The sequence below is a fragment of the Salvelinus fontinalis genome, chromosome 12 (genome assembly GCF_029448725.1).
Source record: "Salvelinus fontinalis isolate EN_2023a chromosome 12, ASM2944872v1, whole genome shotgun sequence".
Classification (NCBI taxonomy): Eukaryota; Metazoa; Chordata; class Actinopteri; order Salmoniformes; family Salmonidae; genus Salvelinus; species Salvelinus fontinalis.
In genome coordinates, this window is record NC_074676.1 from 19,594,382 (window position 1) to 19,619,338 (window position 24,957).

Here is a 24,957-nt window from a genome sequence, read left to right on the forward strand (position 1 = left end):
CTTTGGTTTACATGATTTTACCCAGTGATTTATGAAATGTTTACTTTAGTAATGTATGTCATCCCTCCTAGCTAGCGGCATCATAAACACCTTATGTTTCTATCAATCAAATATATTTTAAAGTAATTTTTACTTTAGCAGTTGTCTAAGTGCTACCCAGTCTAAAACCCGAAAGGGCAAGCAATGCAGAAGCACAGTGGCTAGGAAAAACTCCCTAGAAAGGCAGAAACCTAGAGGAACTAGGCTCTGAGTGGTGGACAAACCTCTTCTGCCTTTGCCGTCAGGAGATTCAGGCTACATGGCCAGATCTTCAAGACTTCTTAAAATGTTCAAAGACCAACGGGGTCAAATAATAACCAGCGGTTATATAGAGTGCAGCTGTTTAACACCTCAGGAGTAAGTATTTGTATTTGTATTTTTTTTTAAATCCATTACCAAGCATTGAGGTTGAGAAAGCAGGTCCAAGAGGGTCAACAGCAAGTCCCAGACAGAGTAACACCAATCAGGGTTCCATAGTAGCAGGCAGAACTGTATATGACAGGGTGGCTTGGGGACAGCCAGGTAGTCTTGAGGCCCCTAGAGCAGTTACTTTGTCTAACAAAATGATATCATGTTCACCAGTGCTGTTGCAAACATGATGCAAGTCAAGTGGGTTCCTTTGGCTAAAAAAACATGCATAAAATGAACCAGTTGCTTTCATCTAGGAATGATTTTCACTGCTAGTAGTACTCATCAGGTTTATGAAGTAAAGTTGTCTTGTCAAAGTGATCATGCTTAACATTAACACTATGATAAAAGGGGGGGGGGGGGGGTGTTTGGATAGATACTTAGGCCACTGAGTTTGGTAGGGTTGACTTTGTAGCCTTGAATAAACACTGAAAAGAGCTTTTAAATATATTTGATAATATTTTGAGACTCCTAATACCCTGGGATTTATTTCAATGGTGAGAAATAAAATGAATACCAATCAAATTGTTTTATTAAATAGATTGTCCCAGATGTGTACAGTTGAGTGGGACCTCCAGGCAGCAGTAAGAATAGCACAGAGCAGCCAGAGGGGCAGAGAACCCTCTCCACTGGCTCAGAGCAAACCATTACTCAAACTACAGCAGAGTGGGTGACAATTAGGCAAGGTTTCCACCTTCATTCCAGTCAATTCAGGCTTTAAAATGAATTCCTATGGAGAAGTGTAATGGCTACTTTAAAGCTAGAATGCACAGTTGAAACAAAGGGGACACCCCACCTCTAAGTAAAAAGCTGAAGGAGCCTCCCGGGTGGCGCAGTGGTCTAGGGCACTGCATCGCAGTGCTAACTGCGGCACCAGAGTCTCTGGGTTCGCGCCCAGGCTCTGTCGCAGCCGGCCGCGACCGGGAGGTCCGTGGGGCGACGCACAATTGGCATAGCGTCGTCCGGGGTAGGGAGGGTTTGGCCGGTAGGGATATCCTTGTCTCATCGCGCTCCAGCGACTCCTGTGGCGGGCCGGGCGCAGTGCGCGCCAGCCAAGGGGGCCAGGTACACGGTGTTTCCTCCGACACATTGGTGCGGCTGGCTTCCGGGTTGGAGGCGCGCTGTGTTAAGAAGCAGTACGGCTGGTTGGGTTGTGCTTCGGAGGACGCATGGCTTTCGACCTTCGTCTCTCCCGAGCCCGTACGGGAGTTGTAGCGATGAGACAAGGTAGTAATTACTAGCGATTGGATACAACGAAAATTGGGGAGAAAATGTGATAAAAATATATAAAAAAAGCTGAAGGAAGGGCCTGGAGAAATGTAACCTCAAATCCAGACGTGGAGAGCTATGGCTGCTTGGACTGACCATCCATATCATCAAAATTATAGTTTTAACCATGTTTTGAGGCTATACAGTGTTTGCTTATATTGGAGTAAAACAATCTTATCTTGGGTTCTAATGGGGTACAACAGCTCATGAGTCATTTAAGTTATATTCAAGAATCAATGGGTATATATACACTGCTCAAAAAAATAAAGGGAACACTTAAACAACACAATGTAACTCCAAGTCAATCACACTTCTGTGAAATCAAACTGTCCACTTAGGAAGCAACACTGATTGACAATAAATTTCACATGCTGTTGTGCAAATGGAATAGACAAAAGGTGGAAATTATAGGCAATTAGCAAGACACCCCCAATAAAGGAGTGATTCTGCAGGTGTTGACCACAGACCACTTCTCAGTTCCTATGCTTCCTGGCTGATGTTTTGGTCACTTTTGAATGCTGGCGGTGCTCTCACTCTAGTGGTAGCATGAGATGGAGTCTACAACCCACACAAGTGGCTCAGGTAGTGCAGTTCATCCAGGATGGCACATCAATGCGAGCTGTGGCAAGAAGGTTTGCTGTGTCTGTCAGTGTAGTGTCCAGAGCATGGAGGCGCTACCAGGAGATAGGCCAGTACATCAGGAGACGTGGAGGAGGCCGTAGGAGGGCAACAACCCAGCAGCAGGACCGCTACCTCCGCCTTTGTGGAAGGAGGTGCACTGCCAGAGCCCTGCAAAATGACCTCCAGCAGGCCACAAATGTGCATGTGTCAGCATATGGTCTCACAAGGGGTCTGAGGATCTCATCTCAGTACCTATTGGCAGTCAGGCTACCTCTGGCGAGCACATGGAGGGCTGTGCGGCCCCACAAAGAAATGCCATGACTGACCCATCGCCAAACCGGTCATGCTGGAGGATGTTGCAGGCAGCAGAACGTTCTCCACGGCGTCTCCAGACTCTGTCACGTCTGTCACATGTGCTCAGTGTGAACCTGCTTTCATCTGTGAAGATCACAGGGCGCCAGTGGCGAATTTGCCAATCTTGGTGTTCTCTGGCAAATGCCAAACGTCCTGCACGGTGTTGGGCTGTAAGCACAACCCCCACCTGTGGACGTCGGGCCCTCATACCACCGTCATGGAGTCTGTTTCTGACCGTTTGAGCAGACACATGCACATTTGTGGCCTGCTGGAGGTCATTTTGCAGGGCGCTGGCAGTGCACCTCCTTGCACAAAGACGGAGGTAGCGGTCCTGCTGCTGGGTTGTTGCCCTCCTACGGCCTCCTCCACGTCTCCTGATGTACTGGCCTGTCTCCTGGTAGCGCCTCCATGCTCTGGACACTACGCTGACAGACACAGCAAACCTTTTTGCCACAGCTCACATTGATGTGCCATCCTGGATGAACTGCACTACCTGAGCCACTTGTGTGGGTTGTAGACTCCGTCTCATGCTACCACTAGAGTGAGAGCACCGCCAGCATTCAAAAGTGACCAAAACATCAGCCAGGAAGCATAGGAACTGAGAAGTGGTCTGTGATCACCACCTGCAGAATCACTCCTTTATTGGGGGTGTCTTGCTAATTGCCTATAATTTCCACCTTTTGTCTATACCATTTGCACAACAGCATGTGAAATTTATTGTCAATCAGTGTTGCTTCCTAAGTGGACAGTTTGATTTCACAGAAGTGTGATTGACTTGGAGTTACATTGTGTTGTTTAAGTGTTCCCTTTGCTCAAAAAAATAGTGTATATTAATTTATAAGTCCAAAAATGGATGTAGCAACTGAGGATTCTAGCTTTAACATTTGACGGGAATTGAACTGAAAATAATATAACCCCGACTCTTGGTGAAATATCCAGCCTTATATAATCAAATGTTGCCCAATCAGTAACAAAATATATCTTCACCCCACCCTTAAATTTAGCATGTTAGTAAAACATCAACACCACAGAAGTAAATTGGGACAAAAATGTATTTTATTTTACTTAGTTATCATTTTGTGTTCCCTCTGAAGCACTTGCCCTATAAGATCAAGTAATGAAGGAGAAAAAACAAAATACATTTAACTCAAGCACCTCCTTTCCCCACTCCTCTCAAAAACAAAGTACGTAAGCTCAATTCCAATCAACCCCAAGACACTTCAAGTAGATCTGAAAGGATCAGATACTGCAGGTACAGTATACACAATTTGGTAGCAACTCCATCTGGCCCTCTGATACACCAATCCAATCCTTTTAGGTCTACAGAAGTGCCAAGCAGATATAATCTAGGGACCGATTTGAAATGTGAATATAGGTATAGGACAAGACAGGTGCCCAGTCCAAGGCAGGTCCACACACATCCATTCTACTACACACACAGAATGGGAACATGCCAACGACAAAATGGAAAAGATAGGGGGATATACTTTAACGCACCTTTCTACAAATAAACTTTTAGAAGAGATCTAGGAGTCTTTGAAAATAAGTAGAGAAGGTCAACCGTTTTCAGGTACAGTTGTAAGAAGTATTCATTAGCAGGAAGGAAGTGAACCACTTCCACCAATGAGAAACAGTGATTACGAATGGCATGATTTGAATACCGTATGACTAGGGCCAGGGGTTTCTCCCACCCACGACACCTGACTAGGAAATCCTTTGGCCCCTCGTTAAGAGTGTTTGTCAGGTCATGTCGTTATCAAAAACATCCTGGCCTTAACTAGGATTATGGATTATTACTTGATTAACAATTTCCAAGTTCGCAACTACAAGTGTGCCAATATTTGCAAGGACTAAAACAAATCTAGTTTGTTTGTGACAAAGAACAAACTCTGGCCGACCAGTGTCAATAATAAGGGTTATTGCACATTATTGAAACTGGAAAATAAGCTTTTGGAATTGAACAGTCTTTCAGAAGAAATGTGAGCAACTAGTTGAGTTCATAACCAAGTGTGAATGTGTGAAGAAATGGGAAAAACATTGATTAGGCTGCAAGACAGGCATGATAAGCTTTGTCTTATGACTTGTTAGCCTGTTACAAATATACAACAGGACTAGCCAATTGATTCTAGATGAACGTTAAACTAAGAGAAAAAACAGGTGAAGGTGCAGTATTCACAAAACGTATATAAACTCCAGTGTCTGCTGGTTTTCACTAATCATTGGCAAATGACTGGTCAATTGATAAATTAAAGCTGATGAATGCAGTCACCTCACCTGGTTTACTGTCTTAATCAAAACCTGATGAAAAGGTAGGATTAAAACCAGTAGACACTTTGGGCCTAGTCCAAACTTGAGAAAATCCACACAACTCAAACTTTCTCAACAACCATGCATTGATGATCAATGGGAGATTTTTTGAGGAAGTCTGAGTTGTGTGCCCTCATCTCAAGTTAGTATTCTGCCAATAGAGACCAGAGGAGCGTTGACAATCTGAGCACCACTGAAGAGGACAGACACTATGTGCAGAGCCACATACTGTATGGTCAACCAGCACTCCATCGGATCCACAGTTCCATAGCACTGAGACATTCACAAAAACAACAAACTTCATCCAGGACCATAAACAATATACATTTGTGAATTTCCGGTAGGCTGCTAACAACTGGAAGGGCGTACATAATGATCATTCAAAATCAATATTTACACCAAATCTAAAATCTGAAATAATTGTTTCTCCTTTTCAAAAAAATTGCATACTGGTATTTTTCTGCATTGTGGCATTCTTTTAAAAATACCCCTCTACTACCCAAAATATACAAAATAAAAAGCCACCACTGCTTCTATTCAGACATTTTGCCAGTAGAAATAGCTGCTTCACATTATCCCTTAGCCTCTCTTGACTGAAAGGCTATCTGACTGAGAGCTGTCTCTTTAAGACAGAATCTCTGTGCTAGCCTCATACAGAGTAGACCAAGCTAGACCAACAAAGTATATCTACATGGTCTGGCCCCGGGTGAACCTGGAAACAAATTCAATTCAAAACAGATGCTTGGCAGTCAGTGGTAATCAAAGTGCCAGACAACATTGGGTGCAGTAAAAGTTACTTGCACATCTTCTTTCAACGAAACGGCTCTTCTATGATTTTGTGAAACTGTGAATTACTATGGACAGAACATAACTTTATCGCACCTAAAAACTATGAAAGACAAATCAAATTTGGAGCCACTCTTTCTCTAAGCCCTTGCTTGAGTCTCCTAAAAACCTGTGACATGATAAGATAACAGAAATTATTAAATTAGTGAAAATGGCTGAATATGGCTGAGTGCTTGTGGATGATTTCATGGGGTCTCTGGATCGTTTGTTCTATCAGTTTCTGCCTCCTCTGTCTTCCCTCCATCCTCTCCTTTCCTGTGTTTCCTGTCATGTTTGTATTTGTCCACATAGGCTTTGACCAGGATGGCCACTTTCACAGGGTTGATCTCTCCACTCTTACTGTGGCAGATCTGGAATCACAATGGAAAACAAATCATATACAAGTTAGAGAAGCAATTTACAAACAGTCAAATTATTTTATTTTTAATCCACGGTGAAACACAAGGGCTGCATTCCAAACACTTAAAAGACACACCCTATCCCCTCAGCCCTCAAATTAAGTGGACACTTCTGATGACGTATCATGACATCTGACGTGTTTACACTTGCAGGGCAAGGGGCGAGGGAGGGAGGGAGGAATGATTTTTAAAAGGACCCCCCCTTGCCCGGAAAATTGTCACTTGTTCATCCCTTGATGATTGTGTTTTCAGCCACCGGTAGCTTGTCGGTGCTTTATATGTGCTACAGTCAATTATGATTGCATGTCTACTTATATTAACTATATAATTATTAAATCTACTGTATGATAACTAGCAAATGAATTAGCTAACTAATGTTAGCCTGCCTAGCTGGAACTTCTGAAGATTTTTTTTTTATTTCTACAATTTCCAAACGATAACCAAACAAAAACATAATTACTTTTACTAGACGTGTTTGTGCCGTCATGTGCATTAGTAGCACAATTTCTAACCTTTTTACATCAGTTTTCACTTACACTTGTATGTTGACTTATCCATATTAACGTTGAGGTTTTAAGTTTTGGCTGACTTTTCTTAGCGGATGTACAATCATCGCGAATTGAATTATGGGGTGTTTCAGGCCCTGAAGTGAACATAATTGTACACTCACAAACTCGATCAAAAACGAGGGCTGAGGGGCTTACGTTCCAATCTTCCCAAGGGCATAAGGCGATGACAGTGTGTCTTTTATGAGTTTGAAACAACCACAGGCTGTCTTTCATCATGTACTGCAAGAATTAGTGGAAGACTCAGTCGATTCTTGTAAATCTAAACTCTCATATTACACAGGTTGGGACAAGCCCCTACATCAACCAATGAAAGACACCTGATCTAAAGATTTACTCCCATGATAAACATCTTTGGTTTCATTATTATGTGCATGTTCTCCAGTTCCCGTAAAAAATCATTTTAATTTGGAATTGCAAACCACATGACAAATTTTGAGCCAATTATCAGGTATACCTTCTGGACAGCCTTGCGTACAATTTCCTTGTACTCTTCCTTCGTGATGTCTTTCTTCTGGTAGAAGGGCTTGATTGCCAGTTTCACCTCCTTTATGGCTCTCTCCTGCATGTGAAGCTTCTTTATGTACTGAGGATAGACACCGGTGATTAGTCAACATACACTACTACACTATGAAGAGGTCTGGTCATTTGTTGGCTAGAAGTATACAAGGACATATATACAGTGCATTCAGAAAGTATTCAGACCCCTTGACTTTTTCCACATTTTGTTACATTACAGCCTTATTCTAAAATTTATTAAATTGTATTTTTTTCTTCATCAATCTACACACAATACCCCATAATGACAAAGCGAAAAACAATGGACATTGATGAGGGGGAAAAAACAATTTAATCAATTTTAGAATAAGGCTGTAACATAACAAAATGTGGAAAAAGGGAAGGAGTCTGAATACTTCTGAATGCACTGTATACACATAGATATCACCCAAGTGTGCAATGATACATTTGAAGACCATTATTGTCTTTCTCTCAGACTCACATTATCGTTTCTGGAAGCATCATCCTCTCCTGGGGCTTCATTGGGTTCCCCCTGGACAGGTTTGGAGAGCCCTACTTGTGGTAGGCTGTTGGAGCTGGAGGGCGCACTGGGGAGCACTACAGACACACTGGCCCTCTTGGTGCTCTGAACCTTGGGGTCAGGTGGTGACGTAGCACCCAAGGCGGCCTCCTATGGGTACGAAGGTTTACTGACTATGTCCCAATTTGAGATGTGTGCGCAAGTTAAATGTTCACATAAATAGTGCATTTATGTTAATGGAGGAATTACACAAAATATTTTAGGTGTTGGTAAATTACAGTACAATATTAACATTTTTATTTTAACTATTGTATTTCATGTTCTTAAATCACAACAGCAATATTACCTAACTAATAAAATAAACATTGGCATATATCTCAACCATCTATTGTCTCATCAAGACCTAGCAGGAATTGTGTTATTGTGCTATGGTATTCCCAGCACATAAAAGCCTCTGACGTGTAACATTCTTCCGTTCTACAGTTTATATTTCCCAAGAAAGGCTTGTACTTTCATTTCACTGTGAAACGCTGCTTTATCAGTTTCAGTTTCTGTCACATGATCTCTCTATAGACCCATGTGATCGGCAATGGCTTTACGCTGACAGCCACAACAACTGCTCTCCGAGTTAAAAAAAAAAAGACAGACTGCCACTCTGTGGCCTTTCAGGAGAGATGCATGTTAATTACAGAAACATTTTGTGCTGAATGTTTTGGAGCACTAAATCACAGATATCTGTAAAGATCATCAGTACGTCTACTTTATATTATTGATATGACCGGCCAGCAGTATGATGCTGTGACTAGGTGCCATTTCATAGTGAATTCCATACTGATTGATCATAACCAAAGTTCCCTCTAAACTAGACCTGAGACTGCTACGCAGCTCCCCCAGACTGGCACACACGGAGAGAAGCACGATATTGAACTTCACTCAACTTTCTGGTTTCCCTTTACTGTTGAAATTGTGATCGAGTCAATGAAATATTAGCCACTTTCAATGCAACATATCGAAACAAAACGATTTATGCACGAGATGTTGCTGTTCGCAGAACGCTTCGGAGTAGGTTTATATTGCGCACCACTCACCCTATTCTCTACAGTTTACACAGACCAGTACTGGACTGTTTTTACAGCTGTAGTCTTGAGTAGATGCGTTTGTTTTGAGATCAAAGCAAGAGCTGCATGTAGCCATGTATGCACATTTTGTTAATATCTTTTGCCAGTTAGTGAGTTATTAGCCCAGTTATTTATTGCTGACTACAAGAACACAAAACGTGTACATTTCTAGACTTCTTTGAAAAGCAAGAGCTTTTTTTGTCTTAAAGGGAAAGTAGCCAATAGGCAGAGGGTAGCATAATGTGTCTGATTCTCTGTAATAATGGTATGGAAATAATAATACATTTTATTTTGTTAAGTTGTTTCCTGCATCAAACAACAACATTTTCAGTCACCTCCTTGTCTGAAGGACAAGTGGATAAACAGGTTAGTGTCCAGCCCTGCATGTTTTTTCTAAAGTCTCATGGAATGTAGGCCTACATTGAACACCACACATTGGCTGCTACTGCAGGCTGAATGATAGAACAGCTATCTCCATGTTAAAATGGGATACATTTTGTCCATTGTTTTTGATGGTAGGCCACTCTGGTAGACATACATTATCATCAAATAGCCACAGTAGCCTACTCGACCGCCATTAAAACTAACTTAAAGAGGGTACAGCCGCAGTGTTCAGAGTAAACACGCGCTGGAAGTTGCACAGAATTTGAACTCAGCAGACCTGAAATTTGCTCAGTGTCAACAACAACAAAAATGAGGGGGAACATTGATCATAACTATACAGAACAAAAATATAAATGCAACGTGCAACAATTTCAAAGAGTTTACTGAGTTACAGTTCATATAAGGAAATCAGTCGATTTAAATGAATGCATTAGGCCTTAATCTATGGATTTCACATGACTGAGCAGGGGTGCAGCCATGGGCCCACCCACTTGGCAGCCAGGCCCACACACTGGGGAGCCAGGCCTAGCCAATCAGAATTTGAGACATTTACATTTAAGTCACTTAGCAGACGCTCTTATCCAGAGCGACTTACAAATTGGACATCTGTGGCAAAACTGTGTGACAAAACAGCACATTTAAAAGTGGCCTTTTATTGCCCCCCAGCACAAGGTGCACCTGTGTAATGAGCATGCTTTTTAAATCAGCTTCTTGATATGCCACACCTTGGATGGATTATCTTGGCAAAAGAGAAATGCTCACTAACAGGGATGTAAACAAATTTGTGCACAACATTTGAGAGGAATAAGCTTTTTGTGAGTATGGCAAATTTCTGGGATTTTTAGTTCAGCTCATGAAACCATGAAACTCATTTTTTGTTCAGCTCATGAAACACTTTACATGTTGTGTTTATATTTTTGTTCAGTGTACATATTAGCACGAAAGAAAGGCAGCAAACAGCAGTAGAGGCCTGAAGCACAAAATAGTTATCTAGGTAAGTAGGCAGGCCAACCTAATGCACAAATGCATCTATGTTTCTGAGAAGTAAGGAAGAGGTGTGTATGTGACGAGGTGGCTGAGCCATACCTGATTGGAAGCCTGGGTGGAGGAGGCAGGTCTGCGAGCTCCCTCCTGTTTGAGCTTCAGTTTGTAGAGGGCCAGCTCTGAGACAGAGAATACACACGCGCTATGACCCTCTCTGTGTTATGTGAATTAGAGGTAGTTTCTGAACCGGAGTCAAACAGCTGACTAGAAAAAGTTCTGTAATACAACATGTAAGGGCTCTGATTGGGTCAATCCTGATTGTGGTAGGCTTAAATTGTATACAAAATGAATTACGTTTCTTTGTCATATGCACAGGAACACTTGGTGTACACAGTACAATGACATGCTTACATGGAGGTTCACCTCAACAATAAGAATATAAAATGTAGAATATTTGAAAATGTACAATAATACTCACTACTGCCAGTCTTCTCTGGCTGTGGTCCATCTGGTTCCTGTAGGTTCCAGGTGACTCTCTTCACCGAGGGTTTGGCTTTAACACCTGGCGTGACTGTCTTCACCTCTTCGTCCTCCCCTTCGCCCTCCTTCGCCTCTTTAACCCCAGCCTCCCCTTTCTCTCCTCCTGGCTCTGCTTTCTCACTCTTCACATAGTCCAAACTGTCCAGCATCATGTCCACGTCCATGTCATCAAGTTCATAGTCGGAATGCTCCTCTACCTCTTTTTTCACTGGGATGGTTTGGACAGATGGAGGGGTCTCTGTGAGGGCCTTTGGTACTAGAGGCAGGGATGGGGCCACCTGCTGGCAGGCTGTAGTCACTGCAGCCTGAGAAGGAGCAGGGACAGGGTTGGTGCGGAGTGTTGAGAAGCTGGGGCTGGGTTGGCCTGTGGGGGGAGCAGTGATGGAGGTCAGTTGTTGAGGCAGCTCAAGCCAGATGGGCTCAGTCTTGGTTTCCTTTAATACCTGGTCTTTTTGTTCGGTTATGTCTGAGGTGGGGAGGGCGCACGCCTCGTTTATGAGGGGGGGAGGTTTTTCCTTTTTGATCTCCTTGTGCTGTTGCAAGTCCTTGAACTCGCTGAACATTGACAGAGGTTTTTCTTCCTTGATTGGTTTACTATCCAGTGATTCTTCAAACATATCAAAGGCAGGCAGTATCTCTTTTTTGATTTCTTTGAGCAGCTTCGACTCCTTGAGCAGTTTTGCTGAGAGAGAGGCGTGCTTCTCTGTTCTAAATTCATTGCCGTCACTCTCCTTTTTCACCTGGTAGACAGAGAGGAGAGAGTGAGGTTTGAGTCCTGAAGAAGAGGAAGGCATCTCTTGTTTGATCTCTCGCTCTTTTCTCTCTGCTTCAGCCTCTCTCTCCTCTTTCCGAGTAAGCGCTTTCTCTCTTTTCTTCTCTTCCTGTTCTTCTAGCTCTTTGGAGGAGGTGGTTGAGAAAGACCCTGGTCTGTGTGTGCCATGTGACGACCCCTCTTCTTTTCTCCTCTCTCTGGACCGCGACCTGGACCTCGGCCTCTTCTTGTCTTTTGACCGCACATCAACCCTGTTTTTTGACCCAGAGGATGATGGTTGTGATCGTGAGTGGTCTTTCCTCCTCTCCCTGGACCGCGAGCGAGACTGCGAGCGACCTCGCTTCTTGGTCTTTGATGGCCGACCCTTCTCTCTCTCACTTCCTCTGCTGTCATTCCTCTCCCTGCTCCCCATCTTCTGCTTCCTACTCTGGGGCCGCTCTCTGCTGCTGGAGCCAGACCCCGACCTCGACCTAAATCAAAATAATAATATGAGTTATTATAATAACAGTATATACTAGAATATATTTCATAATTTATTATATTATTATTAAAAGACCACAAAATCACTGCACACAGAATTGACATTATCACAGAATGACATTATTACCTGGAGCGCCTCCTGTCTTTGGAGAGCGAACATGACCGTGTCTTCTTCTTGCGAGATCTCTCAGAGGCCTCAGAAGTGGAGCTGTCTGATGGAGAACAACGCAGTCTCCTCTCCCTCGATTCTAAACGCCTGGGCCCTCTCTCACCCCCCTCTTCTCCTCTCTTATCCTCCTCGTCTCCCCTCTTCCTCCCTTGCTGCTCCGGGGCCTTGTCTCCCCTTCTCCTGCCTGCCTCCGGGCTGTTTGAGGTGGACCGCCGTTCCGTGGAAGACCCCCCACCTTTGGATGTTTTCCTCCCATGGCCTGAGGGCCTGGAGTTTGATTTAGACCAGGACGGGGACTTGGGGGGGCTGTCCTGGGGCTCTGACTTGATCTCGGTCTTCAGCATCTTGTTGACGTGGTGGCTGGAAGCTGAGATGGATGAGAAATTATCAGTCTTCTGGCTCTGGGGCTCTCTACTCTTGCCCGTCTGCCCATTCTCGCCCCCTTGTTCTTTCCTCTCTCTCTTCCCAGGGACATGTCTCTGGGACAGGGGTGTGCTGGTGCCAGTCATCCCAGACCTGGGTGCGTTGTGTGGGCCGTGACAAGGCTTTGCCGTGTCTGCCTCGCTCTTCACATCCAGAACTTCTCCTGAGCCCTCATCCCTCTCCAGTGACACCCTATTTTCCATTGCCTCAGCTTTCACCTGGTAGATGGCACATTCCTTGTGCGCCATGGATGGTTTCCCCCCAGCATGGCTCTCTCCTTCACTTTCTGAGGCGTTGGAGTCTGAGCCTGTTGGGTGGAAGGGGTCGTATATATCCCCCTCCTCCTCTTTGACCTGTGTGTGTGAGGTGGCCGGGGGCCTCTGTTTGCTGCTGCGCTCCTCTCTTCTCCTCTTCGCCGCCTCTTCTTCCGTGGACAGTGGTTCTTGACTGTTGCCAGCGGCAACCATTGCTGAGGCGTTGCTAAGCTGTCGGGCGTGCCACGCATTCCCACTGGCATTGATCCGGAAGCACACCGTGGATGCCAATGCCGGGTTGGCTGGGGAATCAGAGGAAGAGGAAAAGGAGCTGGAGAAGGCAGACAAAGAGCCTGCTCGCTCTGGTCTCTGGGTCTGGCCCTCTGTCCTGCCCTGCTGCTGCTGGTCCACCCTTGGCTGCCTACCCCTGTTCCCACCCAGGCTGTTCACACAGGCCTCAGGGAAGCCATTACCATTAGCACAGCTACTACTACCCCCTCTACTGACACTGCCATTTGTTAGCCCACCACTCTCCCGTTTTATCTTTGGTATCCTGGGAAGCACCGATACTGGTGCTTCCCATACTGGTTTAGGGGCAGCCTTCTTAGCCTGGGGCTGTGGTGGCACGGTCTCCCTCCCACTTGACCGAGAGTCTGGGATAGGAGTGGAGGTAGAGGTGGCTTCCCTCTGGGTCCCATGGGGGAGTTGTACACCAGTGGCCCCCCAGTGGCTGTGTCCAGGACTAGGGCTGGGTCTGGGAGGCGGGGAAGTCTGGCTGTGGCTGGCCGGGCGGGGGGGTGAGGGGGTGAGAGGGGACGAGCAGGGCCCTGGGGAGATGAGGGACGGCCTGTTCAGGGGGCTACAGGAGGGTCCCACCACCAGGTCTCCGTTAGTGGGGAGAGAGAGGGAGCTGACTGCTGCTGGGTTAGGGGACATCCCTGAGTGGTTCTGGGCTACTGATTCACCAGAGCTGCTGCTCCTACTGCTGCCCAGCCTGGACAAAGACGACACACCCACTACAATACAAACACAAGACAACCATTTACTAACCCTTATTCTGCTGTTTAACACAGAATCCAACAGACTTCCAATTCAATGATAGACAAGCAATAAAACTAGGGTTGTCCCCGACTATAAAAAAATCTTGGTCGACGAGTCGTCCTGTTCCTGTCAAAATGTTTAAACTTATTTTTCCATATATAGACAGAATCCCCCCATGTGTTTGAATAAAAACAACTACATATGCACTGAGCTTGTCTGATGCTTTAAGCACACTGTTTGATTAAATAATTAAGAAACACAAATGACTCAAGAAAGAGCCCAATGGTCACGTGGTTAAAACAAAAATGACAGTGTGCCTGTGTGACTGGCGCACGTTGTCTCGCTCTCCTCCCTACTGCAGCGAAAAGGCACCACAGCATTTTAGTTTCTAACTGAAAAGTTCTGTTACCTACAGTTGAAGTCGGAAGCTTACATACACTTAGGTTGGAGCCATTCAAACTCTTTTTCAACCACTCCGCAAATTTCTTGTTAACAAACTATAGGTTTTGGCAAGTCGGTAAGGACATCTACTTTGTGCATGATAAGTAATTTTTACAACAATTGTTTACAGATATTATTTCACTTAATCACAATTCCAGTGGGTCAGGAGTTCACATACACTAAGTTGACTGATCCTTTAAACAGCTTGGAAAATTCCAGAAAATGATGTCATGGCTTTAGAAGCTTCTGATAGGCTAATTGACATCATTTGAGTCAATTGGAGGTGTACCTGTGGATGAATTTCAAGGCCTACCTTCAAACTCAGTGCCTCTTTGCTTGACATCATGGGAAAATCTAGAGAAATCAGCCAAGACATCAGACAAAAAAATTGTAGAACTCCACAAGTCTGGTTCATCCTTGGGAGCAGTTTTCAAACGCCTGAAGGTACCACGTTCATCTGTACAAACAATAGTACGCAAGTTTAAACACCACGGGACCAAGCCGTCATACTGCTTAGGAAGGAGACGCATTCTGTCTCCAAGAGATGAACGTATTTTGGTGCGAAAAGTGCAATCCCAGAACAGCAGCAAAGGACCTTGTGAAGATGCTGGAGGAAACAGGTACAAAAGTATCTATATCCACAGTAAAACGAGTCATATATCGACATAACCTGAAAGGTCACTCAGCAAGGAAGAAACCACTGCTCCAAAACCGCCATAAAAAAGCCAGACTACGGTTTGCAACTGCACATGGGGACAAAGATCGTACTTTTTGGAGAAATGTCCTCTGGTCTAATGAAACAAAAATAGAACTGTTTGGCCATAATGACCATTGAGAGGAGGAAAAAGAGGACAAAAGGTGACGCTTGCAAGCCGAAGAACACCATCCCAACCGTGAAGCACGGGGGAGGCAGCATCATGTTGTGGGGGTGCTTTGCTGCTGGAGGAACTGGTGCACTTCACAAAATAGATGGCATCAGGAGGGACACTTATGTAGATGATATATTGAAGCAACATCTCAAGACATCAGTCAGGAAGTTAAAGCTTGGTCGCAAACGGGTCTTCCAAATGGACAATGACCAAGCATACTTCCAAAGTTGTGGCAAAATGGTTTAAGGACAACAAAGTCAAGGTATTGGAGTAGCCATCACAAAGCCCTGACCTCAATCCTATAGAAAATGTGTGGGCAGAACTGAAAAAGCGTGTGTGAGCAAGGAGGCCTACAAGCCTGACTCAGTTACACCAGCTCTGTCAGAAGGAATGGGCCAAAATTCACCCAACTTATTGTGGGAGGCTTGTGAAAAGCTACCCGAAACGTTTGACCCAAGTTATACAATTTAAAGGCAATGCTACCAAAAACGAATTGAGTGTATGTAAACTTCTGACCCACTGGGAATGTGATGAAATAAATAAAAGCTGAAATAAATAATTCTCTCTACTATTATTATGACATTTCACATTCTTAAAATAAAGTGGTGATCCTAACTGACCTAAGACAGCGAATTCTTACTAGGATTAAATGTCAGGAATTGTGAAAAACTGAGTTTAAATGTATTTGGCTAAGGTGTATGTAAACTTCCGACTTCAACTGTATACATACAAAAAATATATGGGGGATAGGAAATGATGCAGACAATTACATTGATGGAAGCAACAATCTATCCGCAATATTAAAGTTGGTCCACCCCCTAAAAAAAAACCTTTTAAAAAACTCAGCAAAGAAGTGGTAGGCCACACAAGCTCGCAGAACGGGACAAAAATCGTCTGTCCTCGGTTGCAACACTCACTACCGAGTTCCAAAATGCCTCTGGAAACAACGTCAGCACAAGAACTGTTCGTCTGGAGGTTCATGAAATGGGTTTCCATGGCCGAGCAGCCGCACACCAGCCTAAGATCACCATGCGCAATGCCTACTGTCGGCTAGAGTGCTGTAAAGCTCGCCGCCCTTGGACTCTGGAGCAGTGTAAACGCGTTCTTTGGAGTGATGAATGCTTCACCATCTGGCAGTCCAACGGATGAATCTGGGTTTGCGGATGCTAAGAGAACGCTACCTGCCCCAATGCATAGTCATAACTATAAAGTTTGGTAGAGGAGGAATAATGGTCTGGGGCTGTTTTTCATGGTTCGGGCTAGGCCCCTTAGTTCCAGTGAAGGGAAATCTTAACGCTACAATGATATACTCAACAATTCTAACATTTTGGGGAAGGACCTCTTTCTGTTTCAGCATGACAATGTTACCGTGCACGAAGTAAGGCTCATACAGAAAGGGTTTGTGAGATCGGTGTGGAAGAACTTGAGTGGCCTGCACAGAGCCCTGACTTAAACCCCATCGAACACCTTTGTGATGAATTGGAACACCGACTGCTAGCCAGGCCAAATCGCCCAACATCAGTGCCTGACCTCACTAATGCTCGTGGCTGAATGGAAGCAAGTACCTGCATCAATGTTCCAACATCTAGTTGAAAGCCTTCCCAGAAGGGTGGAGGCTGTTATAGCAGCAAAGTTGGGACCAACTCCATATTAATGCCCATGATTTTGGAATGAGATGTTCCATGAGCAGGTGTCAACATACTTTTGGTCATGTAGTGTAAACATGGATGATTTATAAAGCCAGGCACATTTAACTGTTAGGCTATTGATTATAGACCTAATTAAGTTGGGGTTTGCCCTCTCCTCAATTTGCTTAGACAAATCAGGCTAAGCCCTATTCGCAATGGGACTAGTATTACTAGAGAATGTTGGTTATGTAATTATTACCCCAGAATATGCGTTATTCCAGAGAAAGATTCGGACGGGATTTGTTTTTTCTAAACTGCCCCATGTAATTATGTTTTACTATAAAATGACAGTTATGACGGAAGCCTGGAGGTTTTTTCTAGGTGTGAAGATATTTCAACAAGTCGAGACGATAACAGGGCTACACTGATAACTTGAGCTTGGTTCCCAAGTTTCTAAACCATACCAAACCATCTTTGGTATAGCGTTGCCATGATATTTTAATTGACGAAGTGTGAAAGTAGGATATTTCAGCGATCTGCAGTAGACGTCCTAAAGGCCCCACATCCTTCAGACGTGAGCTAAACAGTGCATTTGCACTTGAGATGCATTTTAAGGCTATGGATGCGAAAGTGAACTTTTAGGTCACGTTTAGGTCAGTTGTATGCTGCTTTGAGATCTGTTAACAGCAAGGGTTACATTGAATAGGTGTAATATTTTTTACTGGTGCATTTGGCAATATGCTATTCATGAGCACAAAACATATGAACAAAAGCAATCACTGTGAAAGTTGATGCATGTAGTCCCTTCATATATATATATATATATATGGCTATGCGCAGCACTTCGTTCAATTTATCGAATCAGTTATTGTTTTCTTGCTCAAACCGTGAGCAACACCTGTCAAACTCAGACATTGGAGTTCACCAAAAAAATGTAGATTATTCTGGCTGGAATTGTTACTCTCCTGCCATGTACAAATTACTGCCATGGCAGATTCAGACAGAACTAAAGTGACAGATGTGGTGTTGTGCACATAATTACATTACCCGACCAGCCCTAGTAAAACTAATCTTGTCTGAATAGGGTTTAAGGCAAGGGCTGTTTCCTCATCTCTGCTGCCTCCGCCGCATTGTTCTCAATCCCAATATGCTGGTTCATTTTGCTCTTATGCACAGAGCAACATAGGGAAAGGCGCCAGTTCTACGGCACACCGAAGATGATGTTTCAGTACTGTGGACAGCGACCATATCCATAAAATAATAAAATAATATTAGATTTATTAGTGTTGCACCATTCGTTTTACATAATATAACCATATTGGATTTCAGTATCATGTCTTAGAGTGATGGACTATACCATCCACGTGGCCTCCGCAATGGATTAGTCCATTGAGACAGGCACGAATCAGAGTGGAAAAATAAAAATATATATTTTAAAAATTGTAACTGCTCGACTAAAGACATCTTGGGCGACCAAACAATCGACCAGTCAACTAAATGAGGTCAGCCCTAAATAAGACGTTCACTAGTTCTTGAATAGCCGATATTAGATACGGAAAACAAAAATATTAGCAGAAAGAAAGAGAAAGGACAAGAGATTGAACTAAAAGAAGAAACCCTAGCAGCCCACCTGGTTTGGTAGCCTTGAGGGATCCGTCTCTGTTGATGACCACATCTGAGCTGTCCATCAACAGCATGCTCTGTCCTGATAGGATGCTGCCCAGAAGGTCAGGCACTGGGGCCAACGCCGCCACCTGGGGCAGGCTTGGGCCCCGCCTACAACACCATGGCAACCACAGGTCACACATGTGCCATATTGAAAGATGTGAGCTACGTAACAACATAACGTGGGAGGAGATGAGAAGGGGTACCTGGAGAGGCCAGCAGTGATTGGTCGGGCCACAGGCTGGTGCGAGCGGAGGGCAGAGCGAGATAAGCCATGCCTCTTAGCCTCCAGCAGTGATGTCATGGCCGAGGCATGCTCTTCCTCCTCTTCATTCCTGGGGTGGGATCAACAACCACTCAACATTCAGAAAAGGGTTTGGGTGCATTCCACAATTGCTTGTTATTTTCCGAGTTTCTTTTTCAATTCATGGTTTTGTTAAAAATGATTGTTGTCTATATGTTCAGTGTTGTTCTGGCATTAACTGGAGATTTCTACTTTCTGGTTGAATAAAGTACTATGTTATCTTATGGTTGTGAGTTCTGCCTGAGACAGACCTGTCAGTGAAGGGGTCCAGGTCAAAGGGGTCTCCATAGACAGAGAGCGAAGCAGCTCCTATGTCAGCTCTCATACTGCCCAGAGTGGTTTCTGTAGGCCGGTACACAGAGGGAAGGGATGAGCCCCATTTGGGATTCCCTATCCCCAGGTTATGGGCTATACGACCACGAGACGTAGGCTCCTTCTTCACCACCTAGAAACACACACGCAAATACACACAGCCAGATTGAACATGAGCACTCCTATCAATCTGTTGTAGGTACTATACTTTCCTGCTATACGTGTTAAAAATGTAAAGTCTCACCATTTTCCTTCTGGACTTGGACCTCCTCACTCTCCGTTTCCTCCTCTTCACCCCAGTGCCTGCAGATTTGCCCTTCTCACCCGTGGCAGACGATGACCTCTTACTATTGCCTTTCCTGCACTTTACTGTGGGCACAGAGCAAATGCATCTCTTTTAACAACCCAGATAGGCTCTCTGTGTGTCTGTGTCTGTGTGTCTGTGTCTGTGTCTGTGTCTGTGTCTGTGTCTGTGTCTGTGTGTGTGTCTGTGTGTGTGTGTGTGTGTGTGTCTGTGTGTGTGTGTGTGTCTGTGTGTGTGTGTCTGTGTGTGTGTACACCTGTCCTGCGTCGTCGGCTGGATGGAGCACGGGGTGTGAGGTCCCGTATGTACACGGCTGTGTTGAGTCCTGCCACTACTGCGTTGATAGTGTCATCCAGCCAGGTGGACTGTGGCATCAGAAAACTGGGGGCAACCTGAGACCAGAGGAACACTGCATCACTCTACTGATTCTTGGTTGTCTATTTTGTCAAAAGACATGAACTTCACAGCCGTCTGATGAGAGGCAGCCTGCAGCATCACTCTGAAGAGCCACCTCTCTCTGACTCTCTATTCTATTCCTGCATGTCAAATGTTACTTGGTGCAAGTAGCGCATTCAAACGAGACAAAATAACATAGATGGAAAACATAATTTTTAATTCTGTATGTACATTATCATGCTGCTCAATAAACAATCTTTGCTTACAGCATTCATATCAATACTGCATATCGGTACTACAGAGTAAGGGATGCTGACACTAGTGGTGAGTAGCGGAGTGAAGGAGAACAAAGAAGCCAGTAGGAAGCAACACGCATCATGCCAAACCTGTGCAGTGCGTGCCTGGGTGATGCGGTGGCGGTTGACACTGGCGCGGACCCTCTCGCTTTGCTGGGTGCGGGCGATGGCCCGGGTGGGGCCCGTTGTGCGGGGGCGGGAGCGACTGGTTGTGGGACGGGCGCTGCTCAGACTCTCCACGTCGCTCTGCTCCTCTGAACCCCCTGAGGAGCAGGAACATTGATGAGCTCTGGGATCTTGGTAAAAGGACTTACCTGTACTGTACAATACCTGTACTACTGCTTTACACAAAGAGTATTGTCCACTTTTTTTCTCCAGAGGAAGACGTAATGACTCAATAGTACTGATTACTTGAATGGCGGTTGTTGGCTTGACACTCTGGGCAGAACCATTCCTCCACAGGGACAGCGTCTAGCGGGGGGGTCAGACACTCCATGTGGTACCTTCCATGGAGCACAGACATGATGGGTTAGAAATTAGGGGTTAACATGGACATGATCAGATCATCATAAAAAAAACTGGGGAAAAAGGTAAAAGGGTTCATTTTAATGACCAGATGGATGTATTTTGATTTGCCGATGTCATACAATCAGGAAATCATCATGAAAAATACAAGAAAGATCAAGTGGTGTGTAGCTTGTGTCTCACCCTGCATCACAGCCGTCACAGAGCAGCAGTCGGTCTTCACGGTCACTCCCCCCACACACCTCACAGCTGGTCTGTTCTAGCTCCAGGTCTATCACCTCCTCCTGGCCCTCCTTCACTGGCTTCTGCACTGTGATCTGCACTCAACCATCACAACACGGACATAGAGCAATGAGAGGAAAGTGGCTGTCTGCAGCTCCCATGCATGATCCATATTTGCACAATATTTGGACCATAATGTTCTTTGCCACAAAATAAATCAAACACCCTTCATGAGGAATACACATGCCATCTGTAGTAGCTACTTCTCTACCTCTCAAAGACATCCCCACCCCACCCCAACACATTCACAACATGAAATCATGATCAAAGGCAAATAAAATACTTATATTCAACTACAGAAAGTCTGAACTTTTTTAACTCACCATTTTCTGCACTTTCCCACCGTAACATTTTCTCAGGTAGATGTTATTGAAGACTATTCTGTCCACAGGACAGGAGTTTGCATTCTGAGGGAAGAACAAAAACACGCTTGGAAGCACAACATTTGGACACACTTCAACATATCATGACTGTCTGTCTTAACAAAACCTCAGTTTATAGGATTGAAAGTGAAAGCTGAGGTGTGGTGACTCTTGTCCGTAGTTTCAGTGATGATCATCAATTTGACAGGTTAGTGTCTTCTAGTTCTTACAACAAAATCATAATTTTGAGTCTGTACGAAGACTGAAGTGTGTAAAAGGCTTTGACCCCTTGACCCGTCTTCTTGCCCCCTCTGATGTCACCCCCCTACCTTGGACCACTCAAGGATGCAGTCGAGGCAGAAGTAGTGTTTGCAGCTCTCTGGTGTGGCCACAGGCTGGCTGTGGAAAGAATTGAGGCAGATGGGACATTTCTCGGTGTCCTCGTCTGAGCTCAGACCTGCCAAGTCAGCAGACACTCCCCCCACCGCACCCTCCACCTCCTTCACAGCATCCTCCTCTTCATCATCTGAGGAACAAGTATGAGGTTATGAAACTCAAGTAGTAGGTCTATACCTTGGATACTAAAAGTGTATCATGAACCATTACTGATTATTTCCTATGAGTACAGTGGCCTACATCTCCATAACCTCTCACCATCACTATCATCCTCCTCTTCTCCCTCATCTTCCTCTCCATCGAGGTGTTCTTCCTCCTCCTCACCACTGTCAGAAGCTACCTCCTCAGATTCCTCCCCACCATCATCTGAGTCTTCATCTGGATGTTGACAAAGAAAAGTGGATGTACAGCCTTAGTTAGCTCCAATATTCTTTCCAATAGTACTAAGATTCGCTCATTAGGCTATTCATAAAATGTTGGGATATGAGCCCATACCTGAGATTGCCCACAATGCTGGCCTTTTCCCTTTTCCGTGGGTGGCATTCCGGTTGATCAGCTCATCCTGGCTGTCCTCTTCGTCCATGGCTGAACATCAGAGAGCCTCCAGCACCAATCTCTAGCTAAATTCCAAAGGCTCTGCTTAAGTGAGACTTATGAATTGTCAGTAGCTGGAAAATACATTACATTTAAATGAGTGCCACAGCTCTTCACCTGGTCCACCCGCAAACAAAGCTTTCCTGTGTACTCAGTATTGACACCTGCTACAAACAAAGACCCTTGTAGAAATATCAGATTAGCACTTCATTAAATAGCGATATGTGAAGGAGGTATATGAAAACCAGCTAGCATGTCACAAGTCAAGTGCCACTTGAAGTGGACAGCTAGTTAGTCCATTGACAAGAGATTTAACACAAAGGTTAAAGTCTGCCAGCCACAAATAACAAGCACAGACTCACAAACGAGGTAAAAATGTATACCAAGTTCTCTTTTTCAAGATTATAGAAGCTGTTTAGCTTAGCTAGCTAACAACTGCTGCTGCTGCTTCAGTTTCCTCAACAACAAACACGCTGCGCGACTGTGGTGGTGCGCTGCTGTGCATACATGCTGGCTAAAAGAGTTGCCTGTTGTTACTAGGTAAACTTAAATACGCTTCGTTACCTAGCTACTTACCTTCTTGCAAATAAAACGTGCAAGTTATGGAATATTCTTAGCTAGCTTTGCAACACTAGCTAGCAATGCATGTTAGCTAGATATCTGCATTGTTTTGGAGAATAGCCTGCTAGTTAGCTAACGTTACCATTTTTAGCTTGAGTCTAAATATAACTTGCAAGCTCGTTATCTTCGGTGCATGTGACATTCATATACTATAATGTTGATACATTAACAATTTCTCCTTATTCAGGCATACGTTAATGTATACTTGGGGCGGCAGGTAGCCTAGTGGTTGGAGCGTTGGGTCAGTAACTGAAAGGTTGCTAGATCGAATCCCCGAGCAAACAAGGTACAAATCTGTCGTTCTGCAGTTAACCCACTGTTCCTAGGCCGTCATTGTAAATAAGAGTTTGTTCTTAACTGACTTTCCTAGTTAAATAAAATAAAAAGATTTCGAACATGCAAAGTGTGTTTACACCTACCCTCAGTTGTGAGTGACATGTTTTGCGTAATTTCTCAGTCCACGATTTTTCTTGAGTGACATCGCCGGCTGGAGTGACGGAAATGGCCGAACGCACTCTTCTTCTTCTTTGGGATTGGGTTGGCGGATCGCATACACTACCACCTACTGTACTGGAGCCTACCTACATTAAATTCTCTTCATTATTTCTGTTCCTCTAAGGAAGTGAAATAGAGCCCTAGACAACCCTTTCCTCCTCTCACTACACCACACAAACCCCTAACGCTTTCACATAATCTCTCCCTATCACACAGTTCACAAAATGTCAACACATGCTCCACCTTTTCCTCTGATAAACACTCATCACACAGACCTGTTTCATGTCACCCTACCATCCAGAACGTGGCATTCAAACCTGTGTTGCCCAAACCCTAGTCTATTCCACACAACGTCCTCACTGCTACATCACACTTCTTCCTTTACTGACCAGTGCACGCAATACAATTGCCTCCTTTGACTACTCGCATCCCACTCCCTTTGCCAAAGATCGAGCCCTTTTGACCGGCTCAAAGACTTGAGTTCCCTGTGTACCAGGGGGACCTGAATATATACCCCCTCTCTCCTCACAGAACTCTTAACTACCACATCGTCTTGCTCGTACCTTCCGAGGCCCGGCGAAACAGCGCTATGCCACTGCCTATGCTCACCATTATGCTGCCTATTAGGCTAGCTAGTTTATAGGTTACCCATGCAAAGCCACCCAATCGTGAAACTTTACTGTAGGCTGTGTGTAGCCGGACTGATCATAAGACTAATAATGGGCATACCGGTTGCCTACATACTATGTGGCTCTGCCGCTCTCTGCTGGTTGATGTAAAAATGACGTATTACCAGGACGGGCCTGTTACATAATAGGCTAAAGCATAAGACATTCCTGCTTAATTGTTGCTTGTATCTATCGTGTAATAATTTGTCCCTGTATCCGATTGTATCCAATCAAGTAAATGGTATGGTCTGGCATTTTCGACCAGACAATATTATGTTGATAGCTTTGGCTTCGACTTCAATCAGGTCACTTTGTAATGTTATTGAACCTGTGCGGCAGTATCAATAAAGCTTCAGACACACACAGCACTATTTAAATATGTTTTTATATACACCGAGGCGAAAAAAGGATTGTTTGACACCAACCAATCCGTCGCGGTCAAAAGTTCAAATTTTGAACAGTTTTACGCATAGCACACCGTCGCTCAAGGCAAACTAGGCTATCTGCTATAGCAGGTTATTTTTTATATTTGATGGGGACAATTATATGGTTGAATGAATAATGCAAATAGTGTCACGATTAAAAGAAAATTGTGTGAATGAAATGTATTCAGATGAACCCGCCTGAGTTGCCTCTCACCACCCCACTGACCTGGATCTGTGATCTGGTCGGACCAGACAGTACAGTAGTTAGAGGAAATGTGGGAATATTCAAGTTAGAAATATGTGTAAAAGTATTATGATTATGAAGAGAATTGTCAACAGGGGACGGGAGTACTAAGAAAACG

The 24,957-nt window shown here is 44.4% G+C and overlaps 1 protein-coding gene across 4 annotated transcripts; it reads right to left on the reverse strand.

Moving 5' to 3' along the window:
- Positions 1–3,725: 3,725 nt before the first annotated feature.
- phrf1 (PHD and ring finger domains 1) lies at positions 3,726–24,652 on the reverse strand. 4 transcript variants are annotated; one of them, XM_055939957.1, is made up of 19 exons: positions 23,427–24,652; positions 22,288–22,412; positions 22,051–22,170; positions 21,726–21,922; positions 21,358–21,441; positions 20,936–21,069; positions 20,639–20,730; positions 20,318–20,490; positions 19,792–19,927; positions 19,476–19,600; positions 19,171–19,364; positions 18,822–18,950; positions 18,581–18,726; positions 12,253–13,987; positions 10,812–12,115; positions 10,436–10,512; positions 7,809–7,997; positions 7,266–7,394; positions 3,726–6,194 (listed from the first exon to the last, which is right to left on the reverse strand). In XM_055939957.1, exons 2-19 carry the CDS (start codon positions 22,373–22,375, stop codon positions 6,030–6,032), a joined length of 5,217 nt encoding a protein of 1,738 aa, XP_055795932.1. In that variant the 5' UTR covers positions 22,376–22,412; positions 23,427–24,652; the 3' UTR covers positions 3,726–6,029. The 4 variants fall into 4 exon arrangements, with proteins under 4 accessions (XP_055795932.1, XP_055795933.1, XP_055795931.1 ...); XM_055939958.1 differs by having other exon boundaries at positions 20,333–20,490; positions 22,288–22,460; XM_055939956.1 differs by having other exon boundaries at positions 22,288–22,460.
- Between the last annotated feature and the right edge of the window lie 305 nt (positions 24,653–24,957).